Genomic DNA, 23,699 nt, shown 5'->3' on the forward strand with positions numbered 1-23,699 from the left:
TGGAGGGCCACAGCCTCACAGGGGCCACCAGTCGCGTCTCTGTCAACTGGTCCCTCCTTTGTACTGACTTACACTGCTGTACACTACTCCAGTAACTTGCTGGCATTGGCCCAGAGCTCTACCCTGGCCCCGGAAGCCAGACCGATCAGTGCCTCATAGCACCAACCCCCACAACTCTGGTGGCATCCATGATGGATCTGGTCCAACATAGGTCTCTGAGCCAATGTTGGTCTGTGCTATGAGATCACCAAAGCGCAGCCCCATTAGACAGTGAATCCCTAGCTTCCCTCTCACTGCCAGCACTGTTGGGCACTACTGTTGGGCAGTTGAAGGGCTTTAGAACATATGACGTGACAGTAACGACAATGAGGAGATGCCTAATGAAAGGAGCAAGAGAGAAGATTATTGGAAGGACACCCAAACTTCACACCCCGGAATGGAATATACACCTGGCGAGGAGTTGATGATGAAGCATGCCACATAGTGTGGGTGAGAGTCCTTTGAAAAAATTAGGATCATTTTCCATTTACTCGTAGAAAATAGGTTTCACATAAGTCTTCAACAAAAAGCTTCCTCTTAGCTAAGACATCAAAGAGGTGGGCGTCTTTTTCTTCCTAACTATGCTGATGCCGGAGTGTATCTAGAACTACAAAATAAGAGGGTGTTGGAGACTCTTCTTGAGACTGAGTTAGAGTCTTCAACATGTCCAGCTCCAGAAGAAAGTGCCTCCTTTGCAGTAGATGTCTGCTGTGACAGCAGAACATTTTGATTTGCATTCACCTACAGTAGAAACAAAACAGTTTGTTGACAGAAATCTTGCAACCTTTGTGTGCTGGACTTCAGAACCCTTGTTGCCTTTCAATTAGGCTGTAGCAGACATCTTAATGGCTGCTTTGACAAAGCTGTGCTCAGCTCCTCCAGGCAGTTGTCCAGTGTCTAGATGACAAAGGCCAGCCCCTAGTAACCTTGCCCTTTTCCTCTGACACTGAACCCCCAAAACTTGAAGGAACAGGCACCCACAGACAGGGTCAACCCTAACGCTTTTCCTTCAGCAACAGCAAATAGGTAATTGAAGCACCCTGACCATTCAGAGAGAGAGAGAGAGTATTTTCCTCTCCCAGTTTAGTCCTCTGGTCCCTCAATATGGGCTGTCATTTAGGCCATTACATGAACACGCTCTGGGTCATGGACAGTGAGATCCTTCTGACTGTCCCTCACAAATTCAGAACAGCCTTTACCCAAAAGATTCAGGATGGGCAAAGCGCTACCAGGTATGTGTTACAGGCCATCCTTGACACAGCAGTGCACTTTGGGATCTAGGTCATGATCACCAGGATGGTGCTCATCCGTCATGCCTGGATGCAAGGAACTCTGTTTTCTAGTGACATGCAGTATCCTGAATGGACATTCCCTTCGATGCACCCAGACATTTGGGAAAAGAAGTTAATTCGATGCTAGAGGGCTTGAGAGAGATCTGGCTTATACCTAGTCTTGGTGTCACTGGTTTGCCAGTTTCATTAGCAGTATAAAAAAATCTGAAAGACTTCTAGTCATAGATTCCTTGCCTTAGAATTTTCCCCAGGCATTAGACTGAATCTGTAATATGTTTTGTGGCAGTACCCCTGCGTGTCAGAAGGTGGCATCGTTCAACCCTTTTGTTAAAGAAGTAAGAGACTTTGGCCCTCATTATGACATTGGCAGTCTTTCCCGAAGACCGACGTGGTGATGGCTGCCAACAGACCGTCGCGGAGGCGGTAATCCGCCCACCACATTATTACACACAAACACAAAACCGACAGAAACCAGCCACAACCACAAGTCCGCTAGACCTAACGAAGGCGAAAAACTGTCGGACCCACCACCCTCCTGGCTAGGCCAGCAATACACCGCCCTCCAAATTATGACCCACGAATCACCACAGCGGGCATTCAACGGCGGTCAGCCATTGGCGGTGCACACCGCTGCAGCAGAATTGGGCACCCAACACCACTAGAAGCCAACATTGGCCAGATAAAAAAAAAATACACCTGACACATATACACACACCCATTGACAGTACTATAAAACACATCCACATAACACACAGTCCTTTGCAAAAATGAAAAGACTGCTACACCTTGCCATGCCAAGCCCTTGGAGAACTGCTGACACATACCACATCTACCTATACACCCGTCACGCATCACACACCACACACCCTACCTCAACACCGAGCACCCACTGCACAACACAAACACACTACACAATAGGCATGTCCCTACAAAAGCACTCTAGTTTCACTGATGAGCAGTTGCGGGTGATGGTGGAAGAATTCGTCAGGGTAGAGCCACAGCTGTTTGGTGTACATGTCCAGCAGATCTCCATTGCCAGGAAGATGGGGCTGTGGTGGAGGATCATGGACAGGGTGAACTCCGTGGAACAATATCCACTCACAGGGGACGACATTCGAAAGAGGTGGATCGACCTATGGAGTAAGGTGCGTTCCATTGCATAAAGGCACCAGGTCGCCATCATGAGGACTGGCGGTGGACCCCCACCTCCTCCCCCACAGTTGACAGAATGGGAGAAGCAAATTTTGGCAATCCTGCTTCCTGAGGGCCTCACTGGAGTCACTGGTGGGCTATAGACTAGTAGGTCACCATTACAAACCTCTTGCCACCAATACCTGCATGGCATGTCACCCTCTCACCCTGACTCCCTGCACCCCACACAATCCCATATAGTGCACAGCCCCAATAACCACCCTCAATTGTGTACCCCTGCATACCCTACCCACTGCAAGCACACACACCCAGCTCAGCATGCACACATACCAGTAATGCATGGCCAGCATGTAGTACTACCAATTCCACAGTCCACAAGCATACACCAACCAAAGGTGGGAGGACAACACCCAACCCACAGGGAAACCAAGACATTCTGAATATGTGACAGACAATGACTGTAACAAATCTTTCACATGTCCACAGGTACCCAAGCCTTTGTCAGCGGCTAGCAGGTGCCACGGCAACCCAGTTCTCCACCAGAAGATGCCTTCAGTGATGACAGCAACTCTGGATGCCCCGAGCTGGACGAACTCCCCGGCCCATCTTGGACCACAGGTCAGTCGATTTCCACATCCCAAAGCCAGTCCACCACAGGAGTCCCCCCCCCTCCCCTGACTCCAACACCACAGCAGCCAGCCAATGTCCCCAAACCCCTGTCCCCAGGACATGTCGAACAATAGTTTGCACACCTGTACAGGGACCCGAGTTGACACCACACAGGCAAGACGGCAAAGGTCATGGTGTAAGTGGGACTGGGCATACCGTTCAGGGGACACAGGCACAGGGGGCGAGGGACAGTGGTGGGAGGTCAGCTGTGTGCCTGGGTGAGGCCAGGCCCAGGGAACCGACTGCCCAGGAGACACTCACACTGGCTAGGGGGCATACCAAAAATCCCAGGACAGGGTGGGCCAGGTGATCACCATCAAGCAGGACAACCAGCGGCTGCAGAAGGTACACCACCAGGAGGTCAAGCAACAGTTGCAGGGCCTAAATGCTAACATGGCCTCCATTGTAGGGGTGCAGGTTGACAAGGCCAACACCATGCGGGAGAACAGAGCACACCAGCGGCTAACTTCCATTAGCTAGTCCACTCAGCAGCCATCAATATCTGCTGCAGCTAGTGGACAGGAGGACCTGCAACACCACCCACAGGCCAATAGCACTCCTCTGTTTTGCATTCACTAATGACCGAGCTGCCAAAAATCTCTGGAATGCACTCCTTAGTTCAAAGAAGATATTTATTATTTCACCACGAGGTTCCTAAAAGGAGATTAGCATGTTGAAAACGCACGTTTAAAAATAGTCGCAGCAATGAAAGGAAAATATACCAAAATGATTCTCCACTGCAATGTACACAGCAAATATATTTATTTATATTATATTATAATGCAAAGCAAATAATTAAGTAAAAATGCATCACCGTAGGGCCTTCCAAGCTCTTCATCTTTCTTATGCCAGCAAGACGATGACCCCATTCGACTGCGAGAAAGAGATCTCCACCCTCACGGGACAGATATCAGGTATCTGACATCTAGAATCCTGATTGAGGCACTGTCGCACTGGGTCTTTTTATGTCTTAAAAAACCAAAAAGAGATTTCTGGAAAAAAAAACGAATTTCACAATTCAAACATGCTGGCTAGTTTAGGTCAGGGTTGAAAGAAACAGGTTGGAACTGGCCAGTTTCCCAAGGTGTCTCTCCCAAGCCTAAGCTGTTCCCTGTTGTCCTTATCATGCTGCGGACTAACTCCTCCATATTATGTACTAGCTCTTCGGTGATAATATGTCCTTGCTCTTCGGTGAGAAAGAGCACGAAAACAAGCACAGTTTACAATGTGGAAAAATCTGAGCAGCTTTAACATTGCAGTGTCTAATGCTACAATAAAGTCAATAGGCAGTTATACTGAATACAAAATGTAGTCTTCAACTGGTGAACACTAGACAGCTAATCCAGATGCAAAGTGGTGCAACACAAAGTCAGTGGTCAAAAACACATATTTCACTACACCCTCTCCCTGCAGAAGGTGAACCACCCCTTAAATGTTCCCTGCGACCCAGACAGACACCAGAGACTGTTACTAAGACCACCGCCAGGAAGTGAACACCTCCAGAATGTCCCAATTGTGTGCCACTGAGTCACATTGTTCACTTTGGATTGCCTTTGATGGTCCCATGGACACTGGACCTGTGCTACAAACTAACTGGGCCACTACACTGAAGTATTCGTCCACCATCACCCCACTCTATTGCACTATCCCTCCTTTTTTGTCACTTAAATAAACACCCTTGAACACAACTGGAGTATTTGTGCTTTATCATACAGAAATGTGCAATGTATTGAACTGTATTATCCTGCGCACGTCCTGTAATGTGTGAATCGATCCAAAAATGTATTTAAGCAGTCTATAGTCATCACATCAGTACACTGTTATGAGCACTCCAACATCCGCAAAAAGGGAAGGCATAAGTGACAGTCAATTGAAATGTAAAGGTGGTGATTGGCACAACATGCCTGGCACACATCACTTAACTGAAATGGAGATATGAACAGAATTACAGTCTTACCTGTGTGTCATTGGAAGTACTGCTGTGTGATGTGTCCTGTCGTCCACATCCTCCTCCTCCTCCTCATCACTGTCTTCAGTTTCCTCTGCTACCACAGGTGCATTGTCTCCCCCCTCCTCCTGCAGGTAGGGCACATGACGTCTGAGGGCCAAATTGTGCAGCATGCAGCAAGCCACCACTATCTGGCAGACCTTTTTAGGGGCGTGGCATAGGAATCCACCTGTTAAATGGAGGTACCGGAACCTGGCTGTCAGTAGACCAAATATGCATTCAGCAACCCTCCTGGTACAGCCATGTCCTTCATTGTACCACTTTTCTGCCCCTGTTCTCAGATTCCTCCCAGGGGTCAACAGACAGGACAGGTTTGGGTATCCAGAGTCACCTGGAAGTAGTGAGGGACACACATTACTCATGTACAGTGGCACGGAGTACAACTCAGGTTGGCATACAGTGACATACACTGTGTTAAGACTCAAGCTCACCTATGAGCCACACTCTGTGCCTCTGTAGTCATGCCATCACCTGTGGGACGCTGCTGTTCCTCAATACATAGGCATCATGCACAGATCCAGGAGACTTGGCAGTGACATGGGAGATCTATTGATCAGCAAGGCACACCATCTGGACCTTTAGAGAGTGGTAACTCTTCCTATTCTTTTAGACCAGCTCATTTGCCCTGGGAAGGGCCAAGGCAATATGGGTCCCATCAATGACTCCAGTCACATGTGGTATGTGTCCCATGGCGTAACATGCAGCCTTCATAGTGTGCAAATCTTCACTCTGGGGGGAATTAGATGTGTTTGTGTTTAAGCAAGGCTGCCAAAACCCTTCCAGGCACAATTGAAAACGTTTGCTGTGACATTCCTGCAGCCAAGCCCACTGTCACCTGGAATGAACCACTTGCCAGGAAGTGGAGCACTGACAGTATCTGTACTACAGGGGGAATTTCTGTAGTGCTACGGATAGCAGGAATCAGATCTGGCTCAAATTGTTGACACAGCTCAATAATTGTGGCCCTGTCCAGATGATAGGTGAGTATGATGTGCCAGTCCTCCAGTGTAGGCAAGTCCACTAGGGGTTTGTACACGGGTGCTTACCTCCTCCTCCTCTGCAGTAGTATGTATCTAGGTAAACCAAACATTAGATGTGTGTGACTACAGGAAGTATGGACACACATTATCACAGTACACAGAGCATGTATGTGTGTAGAAGACTGGAATTGTCTTGGTGTGTATAATCGATACCTATGATGAACATAAATTGGTCCAACATAAGTAACAACATAAGGAAATGACAACCGCCTGTACTGTATGCAGGGACAGGTGGAAGTGACCTCACTCCGCCGTCGTTTGGTGTCATGGCGGAAGGCGGTCTGCACCGCCATGCAATTTCTCATTGGCTAACATGGAGCTCAGTGGAGTACAGGACCCAATGATGATCAACGAAGGCGGTGACTGTGTTCACCGATGCGGACATGACAGCCATTTCCTCTGTATCACTTCACTTGATTCCAGACTCTCCACGGTTCAACATCTCCACTGCGTGTGCTGCTGTGTCCTGTGTCTGGAACCTGCAATGGCCCATGCTACAGGGGAAAGGGCCCCATCTGAGGAGCTGGAGAAGCTTGTGGATGGGGTCCTACCCCTGTATGGGCAGTTGTATGGACCCCCAGACCAACAGGTGAGTACATCATGGGTACGTTGGATGCAACATGGCTGCATGAAGATGTATGTGTGTGCTGGCAGAGTGTCATTTGGTGGGGGGATTTTTGGCTGCATGCAATGTGTATGCAGAGGTACGGGTCATGAGTGTGTTTAATGTGGGTTATGTGCAGTATGTAAGCCATTTCTGTTACAGAATGGAGTGTTGAGTTCATGGTGTCCTTCTGTCTGTGTCTCCTCTACAGGCCAGCGCCCATCAGAAGAAAGGGTTGTGGCGTGCCATTGCCAAGGACGGGCGGACCCTGGGGGTCCATAGCCACAGAGCACCCACTGCAGGAAACAGTGAGAGGACCTGAGATGCTGGGCCCAGAAGACTGCGAAGGCTCAGCTGGGGATGGCCTCCCACCAAGGAGGGGTGCCCGCTGGACCCTGACCCCTCTAATGGCCCACTTACTGGCAGTGGCCAATCCTGAGTTGGTTGGGCACTTGAGGGCAGCACAGCAGCCACAAAGGGGTGAGTACAGACTGTGTGGTATTTTGTTTTTGTTGCCTGCCATGGGGTTTGGGTGCAAGGTTCTAGTCGGTGGATGCCCCAATATGCTGCTTTAGCTATTCTTGTGTGGTCCTGCTTAGCAATGTAGGAAGAAGGTATGTTTATTTGGTATTGGTAAGTAGCTAGCATACCCTGGCAGACATGGCTTAGTGAGTCCTAGTAGGTGTGCAGATGGTAGTGTTTGGGTTCTTTACTGCTATTGTACCCAGGTAATGGTTTGTCCTTGCGGTCCATACTTCACAGTGTTAGCCCCAGTGAGTGATTGTGATGTGTATGCTGTTGCTGTGATTGACCCTGTGCTTCCTTTCTTTCTCCCCCACCCTCTCTCCTTTTCTCATCCTCTCCTTGTGTGCATTAGTATCATCTGGCAAAGGAGCAGGGGCACCGGCGAGTGGGGGAGCTGCAACATACCCTGGCAGACATGGCTTAGTGAGTCCCAGTAGGTGTGCAGATGGTAGTGTTTGGGTTCTTTACTGCTGTTGTTCCCAGGTAATGGTTTGTCCTTGCGGTCCATACTTCACAGTGTTAGTCCCAGTGAGTGATTGTGATGTGAATGCCATGCGTGCTGTTGTTGCTGTGATTGACCCTGTGCTTTCTTTCTTTCTCCCCCACCCTCTCTCCTTTTCTCATCCTCTCCTTGTGTGCATTAGCATCATCTGGCAAAGGAGCAGGGGCACCGGCGAGTGGGGGAGCTGCAGCTCAGGGGACCCAGGAGGCAGTCCACCAATGCCTAGGGGGTCAGTGGGTTAGAGGGGGAGTGGAGCACCACAGGGGAGACTGGAGCAACGACATCCGACTCAGATTCCTCCCCCAATGGAAGCTCCCTGGTAGTGGTAGACCCCTCTGGGTCCACCCCAGCTACAAGGTCTTCCACCCCCCCAGTATGAGCACTGCCCTCCCAGTAGCCCCCTACCCAGTTGCCAGTGCCCGCTCACCCAGGAGGGTGGGTGTCTCCTTCACCCCAGGCACCTCAGGCCCTGCCCCAGTCAACCCTGCTGTCCTCACCGAGGAGGCTATTGAACTCCTGTGATCCATCTCTAGGACAGTCAACCATAGTGAATGCCATCCATGGGCTGGCATCCCAGATGCAGCAATGCACTACCTACCTGGAGGGCATTCACGGTGGCTTGGCTGCCCTACAGAGATTGTTTCAGACTCTGGCTTTCTCTTTGACGGCAGCCAGTGTCACTGGTTCTTACGTCCCCCCCTCTAACTACCTGTTCCCAGTCCCAAAGCCCTCCCCCCCCAACCAATCCCAAGCACACAATCTGACAAGCATGCACCCAAAACAAGACATGACTCCCACAGACCAACACAGGCACCCCACTTTACTCCACAAGCACACACACAGAAGCACATACAACAACAGCCACTGCCTCCACTGTCTCCACCTCCTCCTCCCTCACAGTCACATCAACACTCACAACTGCATGCACTGCATCATCAGTCCCAGAACCTGCCACCTGTACAGCCTTGCCCACAGTTGCCACAACAGCAGACACGCAGACTAGCACCCCATACACCACATTCGCAGTCACCACCGCCACCACAATCACAACCTCATGCAGCACACCCACCTCACTTGCAGACACAACAACATACATACACACGTCTTGTTTGTCCTTTCCCACCATGTCTGCCCCCTCCAATAACACAAACGCTTCCACTCAGACACTCAACAGCCATCCACTTCACACACACACACTGTCCATGCACCTGCACCCAAGTCCAACACACCTACTCCTCCTACAACCACTCCCTCTACCTCCACTCCCAAAGCTTCTCCCACAACCCGCCCCATTGGACCTAAGAAACTGTTCCTTTCCCGCCTTGACCTCTTCCCCTCCCCCCATCCTGCCCGTAAGAGAAAGATCCCTCTCCCCCAGCCCAGTACCTCCGTCTCCCAGTCCTCTCATGTCCTGCCCCCTGCAGCAAAACCTATTAGTAAGGGACACAAGACTACCACTCCGTCCCCCTTCTCCAAGCCTTTCCTCTGCCCCTAAACAAAAGAGTAAGGACCCGGCCCCCCCAAACCCAAGTCCAAGGACCCCCTCCCAAGAAAAAAAAACCACACCCCTGCCCCTGAGGTGCCTGCCTATCAACACCATGATGCCCCTGCCCACGGGAGTGCCTTGGGTTGTCAGGAGTCAAATTGGGCCTTGGACGTTGCCCTGTGGCTATTCATTGACTATGGACTGGCCAATGGCCCTTTCTGTATATATATATATATATATGTGTGTGTGTGTGTGTGTGTGTGTGTGTGTATATGTATATATATATATATTTTATTTTAATTGAGGTCGCTGTTTCCACATTATTACAGTGGCTGAACCTGAGGTTTGTGTTCTGGCTTTCTTTGCTCCTGGGTTATGTTGATATTGATTAATTCGGAAGATGGTTCTCGGTGTGTGGTATGGGTGTATGGTGTATGTTGTGCATGTAGGTGTGTCACTCTCCCCTCCCTCCCTTGTGTACTAGGCTGCTTTACTCACCGTCGTTGTTGTCTTTGTCGTTGGACTGCCTTTGTGTGGTACAGCATCAGCAGGACTTCCAGTTCGGGTTCCATGGCACCTGCGGACGCCTCTGTGTCCCTGGAGGGGAGTGTCTCCTTTTATATGATGTGTTTCCGCCAGGCTTTTAGGTGGTCCTGCCCCAGAAATCCTGTCTGTCTGCCGTCTCATGATATGGTGGGCGGGTCGTTGTCTTCCGCCACCCTGAAGATTCCTACCGCCGTGGTCAGTCGACGGACTGCACTCGTGGTTCGGGTGTGGGAGGGATCACCGCCATGGTCATAATTTGGCAGTCTTCACCACCAGCCTGGCATTGGTACTACCGCCATCGCCGGCGTGGTGGCCAGCTGACTGCCAGTGTCATAATGAGGGCCTTTGTCTCGTGGTGTGGCAGGGATATTCACAAGGATGGCTGGTTTCAAGCCCGTGTCACCTGTCACCAGCAAATGTTGGTGATGGATCCACATCTCGTCTGCCTTTGGTGCCCTGAGCACGACCATGAATCATTTGTGATGTCATGCACGCCAAGGCCCTGAGGCAGCAGTCCCTCAAGCTCCTTGCTGCTGCACATGCAACGCTGCAGCATTCTCAAACCTGGTTGAGAGGAGGGTCCTTAGATCGGTTGCAGAGCCACTCCAAGCGCTTGTCAGTCGAAGTTGTCCAGGCATTCAGAAGTCGAAGAGGTCTTCGACTTCTCCCCCTCTGTTGAAGTCATCCAACGAGAAACAGGAGCGTCGGTGTTCGAGGCCTGGCTCCAAGTTTGAGTCTCTGCACCTCCTCGAGTTTCCAGGAGCCAGAGCGACCCGCTCCAAACTAACTTTGTACATCTTATGAGGCCATGCACCTTGTATTTGGGCAGCCTGTTCCAGCTGTAGTTTCTTTGGTCCCAGCGGGCTTTGGGGGGCCCCTCCACTTGTCTTCCGCTGGTGAGTTTGCCCCCTGCACCACTCTTGCCCCTTGGATCCATGGAGTCACCGCAACCTTCCTCGGCTTCAATGCAGATGTCCCCGGCACCACTGGCCCACACAGAGCCGGATGGGCTTTGTCTGGGGGCAGATCACCCAGGCCACACCTGTGCCCTATTCCTTCGGGCTAGGACTAGGAGAAATTGGGAGGGGCCATCGGACTCTGATGAATACCAGCCCCTAGATATCTCTGAAGACACCTGGTGTAGGGATCTGCCAGATGTCAGTGGACTAGATACCTCCCAGATACTGGCTTGGTTTCTCGTCCCTTTGTGTCTATGGAGAAAGAAACCTAATTCGCTATTGTGGTGAGGAGGGTGGCTAAGGTCCTAGATCGTGAGCTACCTGCTGTGGTTATCGAGACTAATGTCTTCACTGAGGTGCTTCAGCCAGTAGTTACCACATCCAATCTGCTTCTCTCATTTAACAAAGCCCTCACGGATGTCCTACTCAGGGTCCTTGTCCAAGCCCTGCACAGGACCTCTGTGACTAGGTCGATATCCTGCCATTATTGCCCCACCCCAGGGGGCTCCAGTTTCCTCACAACATACCCCACCCCAGAAAGTTTGGTGGTCCAAACCTAAACTTCCAAATTAAATCCTGGGGTTTACCCTTACACTCTCCCAGCCAGGGAATCCAACAGGCTGGGTACCTTGGGGAAGATGATGTTCTCTTCCGCCAGCCTGGCACTGCAGTCGATAAACACTGCTTGTCCTTTGGGCCATTACTCACACTAGCTCTGAGGCTCGGTTGTGCATGTTTTTCCTATAGTATTGGAGGAGCCGTGAGCCATACTCTTTCAAGCTATTGCTGACAGAAGAGACGCAGCTAAGTTTACCTTACGCTGTGGGCTGGATATGACCAAGTCGCTTGCCAGTGTGGTTTCCTCATTGGTGGCCTTATGGCGCCACGCATGGCTGGAGACAACAGGCGTTTCTGGGGATGTCCAGGCCTCACTGGTGGGCATACCCTTTGATGCCACCTGTCTCTTTGGAGAGAAGGTGAACTCAGCACTGGAGACTTCAAGGACAGCAGGGCTATGGTCAGGGCCTTAGGCCCCTTTCCAACTATTGTCTGACTTTTGCTCCTTTCGTGGCCACAGAAGGGGCTTCCAGTCGTGACTTCAACTACTCAGCCACTACTGCCAGCAGACCTCTTTCTTTGCGTGGCCAAGGATGCAGCACCCACAGACCATGTGGATCAGATAGCCAGTCTACCCACCCTGCCACCCAGCAGCTGCTGCGTCCAAGCCCTTTATTTTCGCCCTCCAACCAACGTGGGCACCCAGTGGGAGGCAGGATAACCCATCACCTTCACCACTGTACGTTGATAACATCTGATCGCTAGGTTCTCCAAATTGTCCAATGTGGCTATTCTCTACCTCTTTGTTGCTGCCCCTCCACCCATGCCATCTACTCGCAACAGGTGTACTAGGGACTACATCTCCTTACTCCGCCATTCCTGCTGCTTTCTGGTGCCCAAAAAGGACACAGGCCTTCGTCCTATCCTAGACTTGGATCTTCTCAATTTTGTTCCTGAAAAAAGGAGACACTTGAAATGCTCATGCTAGTTTAAGTCCTGTCTGCCCTGGACCTGGGAGACTGAATAGTAGCATTGGACTTGCAGGATGCATACCTCCACATTCCCATCCTGCCTGCCCACAAACGTTACCTGTGGTTCAAGGTGGGCCTAGAGCACTTTCAGTTTGCTATGCTCCCTTTTGGTCTTCCCAGCGCCCCTCAGGTGTTAACCAAGGTGATGGTGGTGGTTGCAGCTCATCTGTAAAGATCAGGGGTTCTAGTCTTCCCCCTACCTCGACGACTGACTGTGGAAGGAGACCTCGTTGCAGGCGGTCGCCTCCCATCTCCAGACTACGGCGAACCTCCTGCACTCACTGGGGTTCACTATCAACATGCCAAAGTCACACCTGATCTCTTTTCAGACATTCCCTTTCATCTGAGCTGTTCTGAACACTGTGCAGTTTCAGGGTTATCCTCCAGAGCAGCAAATCCAGGATATGCTGGCTATGGTACTGATCTTTTAGCTGCTGTCCTGGATTTTGGTGAGACTTACTCTAAGGCTGTTGGGCATCACGGCTTCCTTCATGCTTCTCATGACGCATGCCCATTTGGCATGTGTGGACTCTGCAGTGAGACCTGAAATTCTGGTGGGCGCAATATCAGGGGATTTTCTCTGACATGGTCCAGATATTGGAGGGCACTGCAAAAGATCTGCACTAGTGGCTGACGAATTGCAATTAGGTCAGTGGCAGGCTCCTCTCCTTTCCCCACCCAGATCTGCCAGTAATGACAGACGTCACTCCTGGACTGGGGCGGCCATCTGGGAGAGGTGGAGGTCAGAGGATTCTAGTCTCCGGTGGAATCTGAACTCCACATCAACTTGTTGGACCTCCCAGCAATCCGGTTGGCATTAAAAGACTTACTACCCTCCATCAAGGGAAGCCTAGTGCAGGTGTCCAAGGACAACACCCCTGCCATGTGGTACTGCAACAAACAGGATGGGGTAGGGCTGTGGTCCCTCTGTCAAGAGGTCCTGCTCCTCTGGACTTGGGTTGAATTTCAAGGTATTTCCCTAGTGGTTCAACACTTGGCAGACTCTTAACGCCACAAACTTGGCTGAAAATGACTAGCGGATCAAGAGTGGCGCCTTTAGCCGGAGGTGGTGGAAGGTCTTTCAGCAGTTGGCAGACCCTTAGATCTGTTCACCACCACCAAGAACGCATATCTATTTTAAGGTAAGGAATCTGCGGGTAGAAGTCTCTATCAGATGAACAAGTTATTTGCCTTCGGTAACTCCTTACCTGGTAGAGACTCTATTGAGCTGCATATTCCTTACTGACCTACTCATCCTCGCTGGTCTACGAACTGGTTTTTAGGCACAAGGCTATTTCCTTTTCAGGGCCCTAGTTTCCCACACTCGTGATCTGTGTTATTTTTGGCTCCACACTCCTGGTGTGGAAAGTCACAAAAAGAAACTCACGTCAGAGCACTGACAAAGCACCTTTATAGGCACAGCACGTCACTTCTGGCACGTATGATGCCTCAATGTGGAGCCGGATGGCGCCACCTTCTGGTGTGCAGGGGTACTGCTCACAAAATTTTGGGATTCAGTCTGACACCTGGGAAAAACTGAAAAGTACAGAATCTGCTTATAGTCTCCGCCAGATAACGCTGTACAGAAGGTACGTAACTTGTTCTTCAGGGGCTACTTAAAGATCCTGTCATACGAACAAAGACAGACTTCGCAACCAGTTCAGCAGCCGGCTAAGACTTTTCATGGCTCTATTTGAAGTGGTGGTGGAGGAAGTTATGATTACAACAAGGTGTACGAAGTCCTCCATGAGCTCAAGTTTGGCCCTGAATTGCACGTCCCTATGCACCTGGTACGTGTAGGCCTCAACTACCAAAGACCTGAACTTGTGGAAGGAGCTGCTGCACCGAAATTCCAAATTCCACTGTTGTGGCTATGATAGCTTAGAAGTCTCCGTTGCAGGAGCAGGCCCAGTGCACAACGTCATCCCATACACACCCAGACTGCAAATCCAAGACGTAACAGGGAGCTTGAGAACTGTATGCAAACAAGAGGTTGAATAGCAGGCTGAGTCCTGTGGCACAAACTAAGGCTTTCTCTACACGTATCTCAAGAAATGAAAAGAGAACTGAACTGTTGATCATATATACATCCTGGGAGTGATTGAGTGAGCTGCACTTGTAGGGGAAATCAGTTTGCAGGGGGTGGGTACTGATGGATGTAGCCCCTCAAGATCACTAGCAGATTCCTATGTTACATTCCTCTGTCTGTGCTCTTTAATGTTAAGTAACAATGAATGGTTTAGGTTTTTTTATTTAAAAGATCACCAGTGGGCTAGGCAATACATTATTGTATCTCTTGGTTGAGTACTGAGCTCTTGTCCCCTCCACTGTCTCTCTGAGAAGCCTTTGGATGTAAATACTCGTGACCCAGTGTGTCAAATTCAGAAAGGGTGCCCAGTTTTCAGAACCATGGTAGGACGGACCCAAGGACACCAGTGGGACACAAACTCAACCACCACATTTAAGGCAAAGTAGACCCTGTGTGCACTGTGCCCTCCTCTGAATAGGGGCTGACACAAACTATGAATTCTGGAAATCAAATAATTTTTTAATTATCAGCCAACTCTTAAAAGAAAATTGATAGGCCTCAGCTGAAATCGTAGAAAAGGGTTATGGAGTTGTTTTTCTGGAACTTAGTTGTTTGGGGTTAAGGTGGATAAGAAAATTAGGATACAGAATGAAATGAAGACAACACAGACCTTTGAGGTGATAGTGAGTGTGAGAGTGGTTAGGAACTCCTTTTCCTCATGGACAGGATTCACACCTTCAGGTTTGTCTCCTACTATGGGCCCACATACAATTCAGTATACAAGAAAAACAAAAAGTACACAATGCTAACAGCACCATGTGCATCAAGTGTAAGAGATTACGATTCTTTAGAAAAAGTGACACATTGTATACGTCCTCTTAGAAAATGTGAACGTATTCATTTGTTCCAAGTACTTTCTATAGAAAACAAAAGGAACTAAGCAATTCCTGCATCTGACAGTAGACTGAATGTCAACTATCACTGCACAGCAAATATTCCTGGTAGACATGTTAATACATACAGCCATACTTGAACTTTTTATAGTAGTTCAGGCACAGGTGAGTCCTGGTTAAACAGCGTTGCTCTCCTGGTTCAGACAGACTTGAACTGTGTAATTGCCCTGGGGATTACATTCTGAAATGACGGACTTCCTGTTTCTCAAGATTGTGCTCACCAGAGGTGGACTTTGCCGGTACAGAAGCAAAATTTAAAATATCCAGAATAAAAAGCCGGATTCCAAGTCCTTTGAAATAAACAATGCTCTGGTTTAATAAATGAACAAAGGGGTATTTATCCTGCAGTCTATAAACACTGGAAAAAAACTGTATGATCACAAAACATTCATCTGACATATTCCAGAATGTGTCTGTGCACCACTTTTTGGTGTATCTCTGCTTATATTAACTTAAAATATATCTGAGTTAATGCATGGCTTTCTGACAGCAAAGTTTTGAAACACTAAAGACAACTACTGTCCTGTGCTTCCTGGAAAATTTTATGTCTGAATTTGTCCTTTATATTGTAGAGCATCTACAGACTCTGTGCCCTATTCTAATCTACCGTATATTATATCTAAAAAGGAATTTTCAGTCGGCAGTTGTGCATAATTTTAAGTATACAAGCACTTCAGTAAGGTTATCTTACACGACTGTGTAAAATAAAAAATCATGAGACTTTAACTTTTTCTTCTCTACCCCAGCTATTCCTCCAAACATAGGCATGCTCACTGTGCCAATACAGCTCTCACTTGTTTGTCACTTTGATGTGATTCACATTTCTTTCATCTGTTTCCTATTATAACTGTGAACTCTCATTAGTTGTTCAGTCTTTCTGGCTTCTCTTTTTCCTTCTTCAGGTTGTTTCCTAATGTATATGTTTTTCTTTTTCATGTAGGTTCTAAAGAAGCTCAGTATTACACATTGCGAACAGCAAAAGCTTTGGCTATGACGGCCTTGGATGTTATTTTCCAGCCAGACCTCTTGGAGAGATCCAGAGTGGACTTTAGATATGAAAAACAAATGGAAGAGCATAATCATAACTCCACAGATAAAGTCAGAGAATCCACTAGTGGGGCTGGTTCTGCCTCACATTAAGAAAGCTTGCGAAGTACTCTTTATGATTCTTGGAGTAAAGAATAACATATGAAGTCTCTTTACCCAACTTTGGTTCATTGTTCCTAGAACCATTTTTGTATTAGATGAAGGTGATTTGTTGGTTTGACGATTAACACATTAATTTTTCTTCTTGAAACACTCCTGGGTCTTGAGAAGCACCGTCATACACAACAATGGCAAGTAGCCATTGAAAACTTAGAAACTGGAATATTTTCGTTTAGTGAAATGTTTACTGTAGACACTGAAGATCATTACAAAACAATTTATGGACTGTTTTCCACGTTTCGCATCCCTTCATAGTCATATCAATAGCAGCCACATATTTTTCCAGCGTACAGAAGATGCCACTGCTGCTGATCAGCTCGTAGGTCGAGCATTTCATGATTGTGCAATTACCACATAGTGCACTTTTCTGGTGTGGGCAAGTTAAAGAACACATTGTTTTCTGTGACTCAAAAAAGGAAGAAAAGTGTACTGTTGAAAGTGAAGCAGGGAGGGTAAATATGATTTGAAAACAATAAAATAATTTTCAGTACTTTGTTTTTCCTATAATCTCCATTCCCTCATCTCTCTCGTCCCAATCCTTACAATTTGAGTGAATGTACCCATTTTCTATACCTACACCACTACTTCCCAAGCTGTCTTCTCTTTCCATAATCTGGGAGACCATACGCATAAAACCATGCTCCTCTCTCAGGACTTCCATTTTGTTTCTGTGTGGCCTGTTGCTTCCAGAGCTGGCAGAGTTGGCACTGGCAACTAATAGTTTTCCGGGGAGCAGGTGTTGGTTTCCTGCTGATGTGGGTTGCTTTAAGCATCACACTTTGTTTCCAGGAGCTGCTTCAGCACTGCACAGGTTTTTCTTCGGTTATGGTTGCTAAGGCACCACTGTGAGTACATAAGGGCAGCCCACTTTCACTGTGTTTCACTTTCTACTTATACATTTCAGTAGGGTAGGGATTCTAAAGTGCTTTGCTATGCAGGTTTAAAAAGTCTTAGTCTCTGAGAGGCACTTCAGGAGTTCAGTGGGAAAGAGGGGGGTGTTTTTACAGTTCTTCCTCTGTCTCACTTTCTTTGTATTCCATGGCAGCATAGCCTCAGCAGGGTGTGCACCATCCTGCCTGCAGCACGCTTCGCTGCTCACCACCTTCCTGTTTGTCACCAGATGGGTTCTGGCATACAGGAAGATGTCCTTTATACAGTAGAGAATTCTCCAGCACCCTCGGATAGCCCCTACCATGTGTGACTTTGGAAACAGCCCTTACAACACAGACTGGTGAGAAATGTTTGTGAGGGATGTGGGCTTTCATCTTTTGTCTGAAGGCAGCCAGCAGTCTCTGGGCGAAAGGGCGGGCCAAGAAAAGATGATATGCGTTTTTCTCTGCAGGGCATCCCCTTGGGCAATGTCTATGTGGGCATAAGACCCTTCTGTGCATGAATGGCCATACAGGCAGTGCCATTTGCACAGTCATCAATGCAATGTCCTTGTGCCTGTTTGTCAGGATTGGGGGAAAGAGGGGGTACATTCCCCTGTACGTGTGTTGCTCTCTTGCGGGTGGCAGGTCGCTCCCTGGCTCTGTGGTGTCCCTGGATCTGATCAGTTTGTGAATTGCCTTGGGCGTCCAAAGGCTTGGTCTGATGCAGTTCAGCCTGAATTCCTCCACAAACCTTTTTACCGCTCTGTAGTACAAGGGGAGGTCCCACTTAAAAAAACGTTGTGTTCCCCCATGTATCTCACCCTAGTCTTCTCCACACTGGGAGGAGGAAAAAGCAGAAGGCACGGTAAGCTAAGTGTTCCCTGTTCTCATTTGACAGGGTTATTCGGACGCAGCCACACACAAAGAAGGCCCTGAGGATTATCGAGAGATCAGGGACTGCCTTCCCTCCCTTGCTGTGTTCCTTGTCTATGACTGATATTTTGACCCTGTCCATCTTTGAATACCAGACAAAGTGGAAGACCATGCTATTTATAGCTTATGCTATATGGCCAGGCCTTTGTCACATACTGCACCATGAACAGTGCATTGTTCCTGAGCACAAGAGCCCTCCCTTCAGTGCCCAGGTTTCTCAGACTCCACCAGTTTCTGCTTAACCTTGGCCAGGTGTTCGTTCCAGCTCTTTGCAGCTGCTCCTGGTTCCCCAAACCAGGCACAGTGGATCTTTACATACCCTTCTTTGATGGGGAAGAGGAGATGATCATTAATTTGGCTGACAAGTTTCGCCTGTGAATTGTCCACATTGATTTTGGCCTCTGGCACTTTACCAAAGTTCTTGCATGCCTCCAGCAGGCAATTGGACTGATTTCCCATATGCACAGAACAGGTTGACACCATCCATGTACAGCCCACACTTGACATCTTTCTTCACATGGCCTGGTGTTGGGATGTCTCTGATGTTCAGGTTCTTTCTTATGTACTTGGTGAGTAGTTCTATTATCAAAACCGAGGGGTCGGGAGCGGGCAGCCTAGTCTTACCCCACATGTGATAGGAAAGGGGTCTGTTTCCTAACCATTTACAGTGGCTGAATTGAAGAAGTCTGTATACACCATTTTAACATAACCGAAGAGCCGTTCTCGCAGACCAAAGTCGTGCAGTACCATCTCCATGGACTCAGGCGAGATACAGTCAAATGCCTTCTCTTGATCTAGACCGAGCAGGGCAGCCCGGATTTTGCTGTCCGTGACGTACTGGATCGTGTCCCAGATCAGTGCCAGGCTATCTGCGTCCCTGCGTCCTGGGACCCCACAGGTTTGGTCTGGGTGAACTATCTCTCCTATGGCACCCTTGAGTCTATTTACCATTGTCTTAGCCAGGACCTTTATAGTCCATGTTTAGGAGAGAGATGAGGTGCCAGTTTTTGAGGTCCCACTGATCCACCTTATGTTTCTACAAGAGCGTGATCTTTCCCTCCCTTAAAGTGTGAGACATGATTCCTTCCCTCTCCCTCTCCATCTCCTCATACAGCTGGAGGAGGTCTGGTCCCACAGTTAAGCATATAACTCGTCTGGGAGACTGTCACTACCTGGTGTAATTCCTGAGTTGAAGGATTTAACTGCAAGGTGCCGCTCTTCCAACATAAGGTGGGCATTTAGGACTTCTGTCATTGCTGGGGAAACAGTTCTTGGGACAACAGACAGAAACTTTTCTCTCTGATCTCCCTCTGAACTCTTCTCTGAGTAGAGGTTCCTGTAGAAGTCTGTCCCAACCTTCCTAATGTCTTCCCTGGGGTCAGAATGTTCCCTTCTTATTGCGCAGTTGAATCAGAGGGGTGTGCACAGAGTTTTACCTGAAGAAGAAAGAAGAGTTTCAATCTCCCCCTTTTTTAGGTTCTCCACCTTGGAGTGGAAGATAATCCTCCTGGATTTGTCATGAAAGTGCTCACATAGCTCTTTCTTGACTTCCTCCAGAAACTCATGACGCCCCATCCCGGAGTTGAAGGTTGTGCAGTTCTTGCAGGTCTTGCTGCAGTTTACTGAACTCCCTCCTTTCCCCCTTCCAGCTTTCCTGCCCACATTCTTGAAAAAGTCCTGAATCCTAGTCTTTACCCACTCCCGCCACTCCTTTTCGGATTGGAAGATGTCTTTCATGCCTTGCCAGTGAATATGTCTTCCTCAGTTCCTCCTTTACGTCCTCTCTTCAGCCATTCAGTTTCCAAGTGCCTGGAACTGCCAGGAACTTACCTGTCAGTTCTCCTTTGGGGTGAATAGCTCTGTGATCAGAGAAGTGCACAATCACCATGGAGCATTGCCTGATCTTCACTGATTGAGAGGTAAAGATGAAGTCTATCCTGGAATGCAAGGATCCATCAGGCTGATTTCAGGTAAAGTTCCTGGCATTCCCCCACATGGACCCAATCACATTTTTCAGGGAGGCTTCATCCATCATCTCCACCAGGAGTTTTGTGGCATTGTCCATCCATCTTTACCCAGCCTTGGCTCCGCATCTATCACCTGTTTTTAGAATACAGTTGAAATCCCGCCCATCATAATTGTTCTTGAGGACCAGCTGTGGTCTGAGGCACTGGAACAGCTCCTGTCACTCACCTACATAAGAAGGGGTGTACACATTAATGTTTAACTGGATCTGCTGCCCATGAACCATCTACAAGCGCCCTGCCGCCCTTCAGTTTGGTGATGGTCTGTGGTGAAACACATCCCTCTGACCAAGTTAGCAGCTCTTACAGACCTATTGCTGTTCCCCCGCAGACTAAAAGGAAGGCCCTAGAGTCCACTGCTGTTCTGAGTGTTTGTATGATGCTGCAAAGGGGATGGAGCATTCCTAAATCATGTATACACCACATTCCTGGCTGTCCAGAAAACTCAAAAGTGCTAGCACATCTGCACCTGTCTCTGAATCTTCTTACATTTACGGAAAATACTGAAATAACTATCATTAATTAGTGTTTCAGAGTTTAACTTTAAACTTGAAGACTAATTACCAAGTCAGAGCAATGGGTTTTAATACACAGAACAAAGGCTTCCTACAGGGCTGGTCAGGCTCCTGTTGTGTCTCTGGAGCTGGGTCTTCTGTCTAGGCTGCTGTAGCTTGCCGATGCTCGTTGACTGGCTCTCACTCTTGGCCCGGCTTGGGCTTTCCCTCCTCCATGGTGATGGGCAGGCCCTGCTCTTTTTCCTAAGTGGAGGTCTCTTCTGGTTCAGCTTTTGCTGGTGATAGGGCTGGGGACACTTGTCATCTCCCTCATCTCCTTTAGCACTTTAGTCATTTGGTCTAGCTGGACGTCAGGACCCTCCTTCTCTGACTACTCATCCTCTTCTGCATCTTAGAGCACAGAGTAGGAGTTGAGGTTGCTCAGGTGTTTTTTTTTTTTTTAGCATTTGAGTTACCACCTGTGCGATACTGTGCCTCCTTTTCTGTGTTCCTGTTTTATCTAGGGCCCTTCGCTCTGGTTATCAGGGGCAGGTTGGGGAGGAGCATCCATTGGCTCACTGGGCTCAGGGATGACAGATGTGGGATGTCTTCGGGGGTCTTTGGCTCTAGGGCCTAGGCGGTGCCCTGGTTGGGTTTGGGTTTCTCCTGCTTGGGGACCTTTACCTTCCCAGTTTCCTTGGCCTTTCTGGGGGCAGGGACTGTAGTCCTGGCCTTGGCGGCCCCCTCCTGTGGCCCAACACCCCAAAGAGGCTGCATGGTGTCTCCACTTTGCAGGCCTTGGACGTGTGACTTTCCTGTTTTCAGTCCTTGCAATGTGCAGTCCTTGGCAGTGTGGCCCAGTTTGCTACACCTGTTGCACAGCTTGGGCTGCCAAGTGTCATACAGGTATCCAGAGTCAAGCCCTAGGAAGAAGCTGGAACGGCGATGATGGATTCCATCCAGGGACTACAGGTCCTCTTTCAGCTTCACCATAGCTTCCCATTTACCATCCCAGATGGCATAACTGTCCAGGTTGCAGGAAATGCCTTTAGCTACTGTGCAGTGGCAGCATAGGAAAGTGGTCAGGTCTTGACCTCCATCATGAGCAGGCATTCCAGGTGGGAGTCGGATAAGGGTTTCTCATCCCACCTTGACCAACACATCTGCCGATATCTTCAGCAGATTTGTTTGGATGTGAACGTAAGCAGGTAGGTGCCTTTTAGTGCATCCAACATTATGCACCAGATCTGTGGTGCTGTGAAACTCATCTTGGTCACCATCAGTTCTGTGAAGATCGTCCTGCTTAAGTGCAGTGTGGAGCTGTCTGGTTCCACCTTACACTGCAGCTTTACTGTGTGTGAAACCAGAGGTTCAGTGGTCTGCTCATTTTGCTGTTCTGTTGTGGTGAGCTCAGGAGAAGGGGTCCCTAGGAGAGTTGCAGCAGGTAGATAATCCTTAGAGCCAGTGGGCGGGGTGTCCCTCTTAGGTGGGTAGAGTACACAGGCAGACCCTCAGCTCCACAGGAGGGTGTCCCCAGCAGACAGGGATGGGGTCTCCCTCAGGGAGGCAGAGGTGTTCAGCAGGCTGTCAAGGGATCCTCAGCTGGCAGTTAGTCCCAGCAAGTAGCCCACAGCAGGCAGGCAATCCACAGCAGACAGGCAGCCCCATCAGGCCAGGAAGCATCAGCAAGCAGACAGCTCCAGCAGGCCTGCAGTTCCAGCAGAAAGGATTCTATAGTAGGCAAGCAGGTGGCCACAGCAGGCAAAGCTCCATCAATAGCAATTAAAATTGCCTTTGTGTGCATAAAAGCACCAGGCAGCTCTTCAGCAGAACAATGAACCCTAGTGAAGGCTAGTGGTACTGCATGTGAGGGGGGATTGTGGTGTCTCCCCTGCCAGGTAAATACAAGGACTGCTACCCTGGTGCTGCTTTCAGTTCTTGCTGTGTTGTGGTTGCTGGGCACCACGTACACAGCCTTTTATGTTCTGTCTATAACTTTTTGAGCATCTCATGTTGGGAGCCAGGAGTACATGTTCTAATTCGGCAGAAGTTGTGTGCTTCCACAAAAGAAGTGCTTGCCCGCCACACGGCCGAGGCCATTCTGTTTATTTATCCAGCTGCCTGAGCTTGAAACTTCTGGAGCACACGTGACATTGTAGGGCTATCAAAGCGTCTTAGAGAATTAGATAATTTGTGGTGTTTTATTTGGCAACAGCACAGATGGGAGGATGACAATCATTAACCTACAAATGGATGTTGAGGTCTGCCTTGGCAGTGCAGCTGTCACCTGACTGTCAAATCTACACCAATATTGTTCTGCAGTTCTTTCCTTCCACACAAATACATATCTGTTCTCGTGCTATTTACCTGTAACACTTTGCATTACCATACACCATTCATTTAAAGTCAGACCTATTGGCATTGCCAGTGGTTGTATGATACGTGCTTCCTTCCACCTGGGGTGGGTGGATGAAGGGATAAGGCTTTTCACACAGTTGTTTTCTTGTGTGAGTTTATTTGTTAAACATGATTATGAAAATACTAACTTTGTTCTGCAAGGTTTGTGCTCCTGCTTAACTTCCTTGAACTGTGTAACTTAGTAGGTCCCACCCTTCTATGTTAAAGAGGCCATAGTTGACCTCTCTTTTGAAAGGTTTTCGAGCATTTCATTCTAATGCCTTTAAATTAAGGCATTTGCTTTGTCGTAGCTTTGGAGTAGTCTCTTTTTCAATTGAGAAGGAGGTTTTCTTTGAGTGATTTATTGGACTTATTATCTC

General features: G+C 48.7%; 1 protein-coding gene across 1 annotated transcript in view; it reads left to right on the forward strand.

The window, feature by feature from the left end:
- The window catches only part of PM20D2 (peptidase M20 domain containing 2), a 148,248-nt gene extending 131,159 nt beyond the window's left edge, over nucleotides 1-17,089 (forward strand). Inside the window, exon 7 of the mRNA XM_069235485.1 lies at nucleotides 16,334-17,089. Within this exon, the coding sequence (XP_069091586.1) occupies nucleotides 16,334-16,533 (200 nt within the window). The 3' untranslated portion in view covers nucleotides 16,534-17,089. The remainder of the gene's footprint in view (nucleotides 1-16,333) is intronic.
- Nucleotides 17,090-23,699: the final 6,610 nt, after the last annotated feature.

Source organism: Pleurodeles waltl, chromosome 5 (assembly GCF_031143425.1).
Source record: "Pleurodeles waltl isolate 20211129_DDA chromosome 5, aPleWal1.hap1.20221129, whole genome shotgun sequence".
In the NCBI taxonomy this organism is placed as follows: Eukaryota; Metazoa; Chordata; class Amphibia; order Caudata; family Salamandridae; genus Pleurodeles; species Pleurodeles waltl.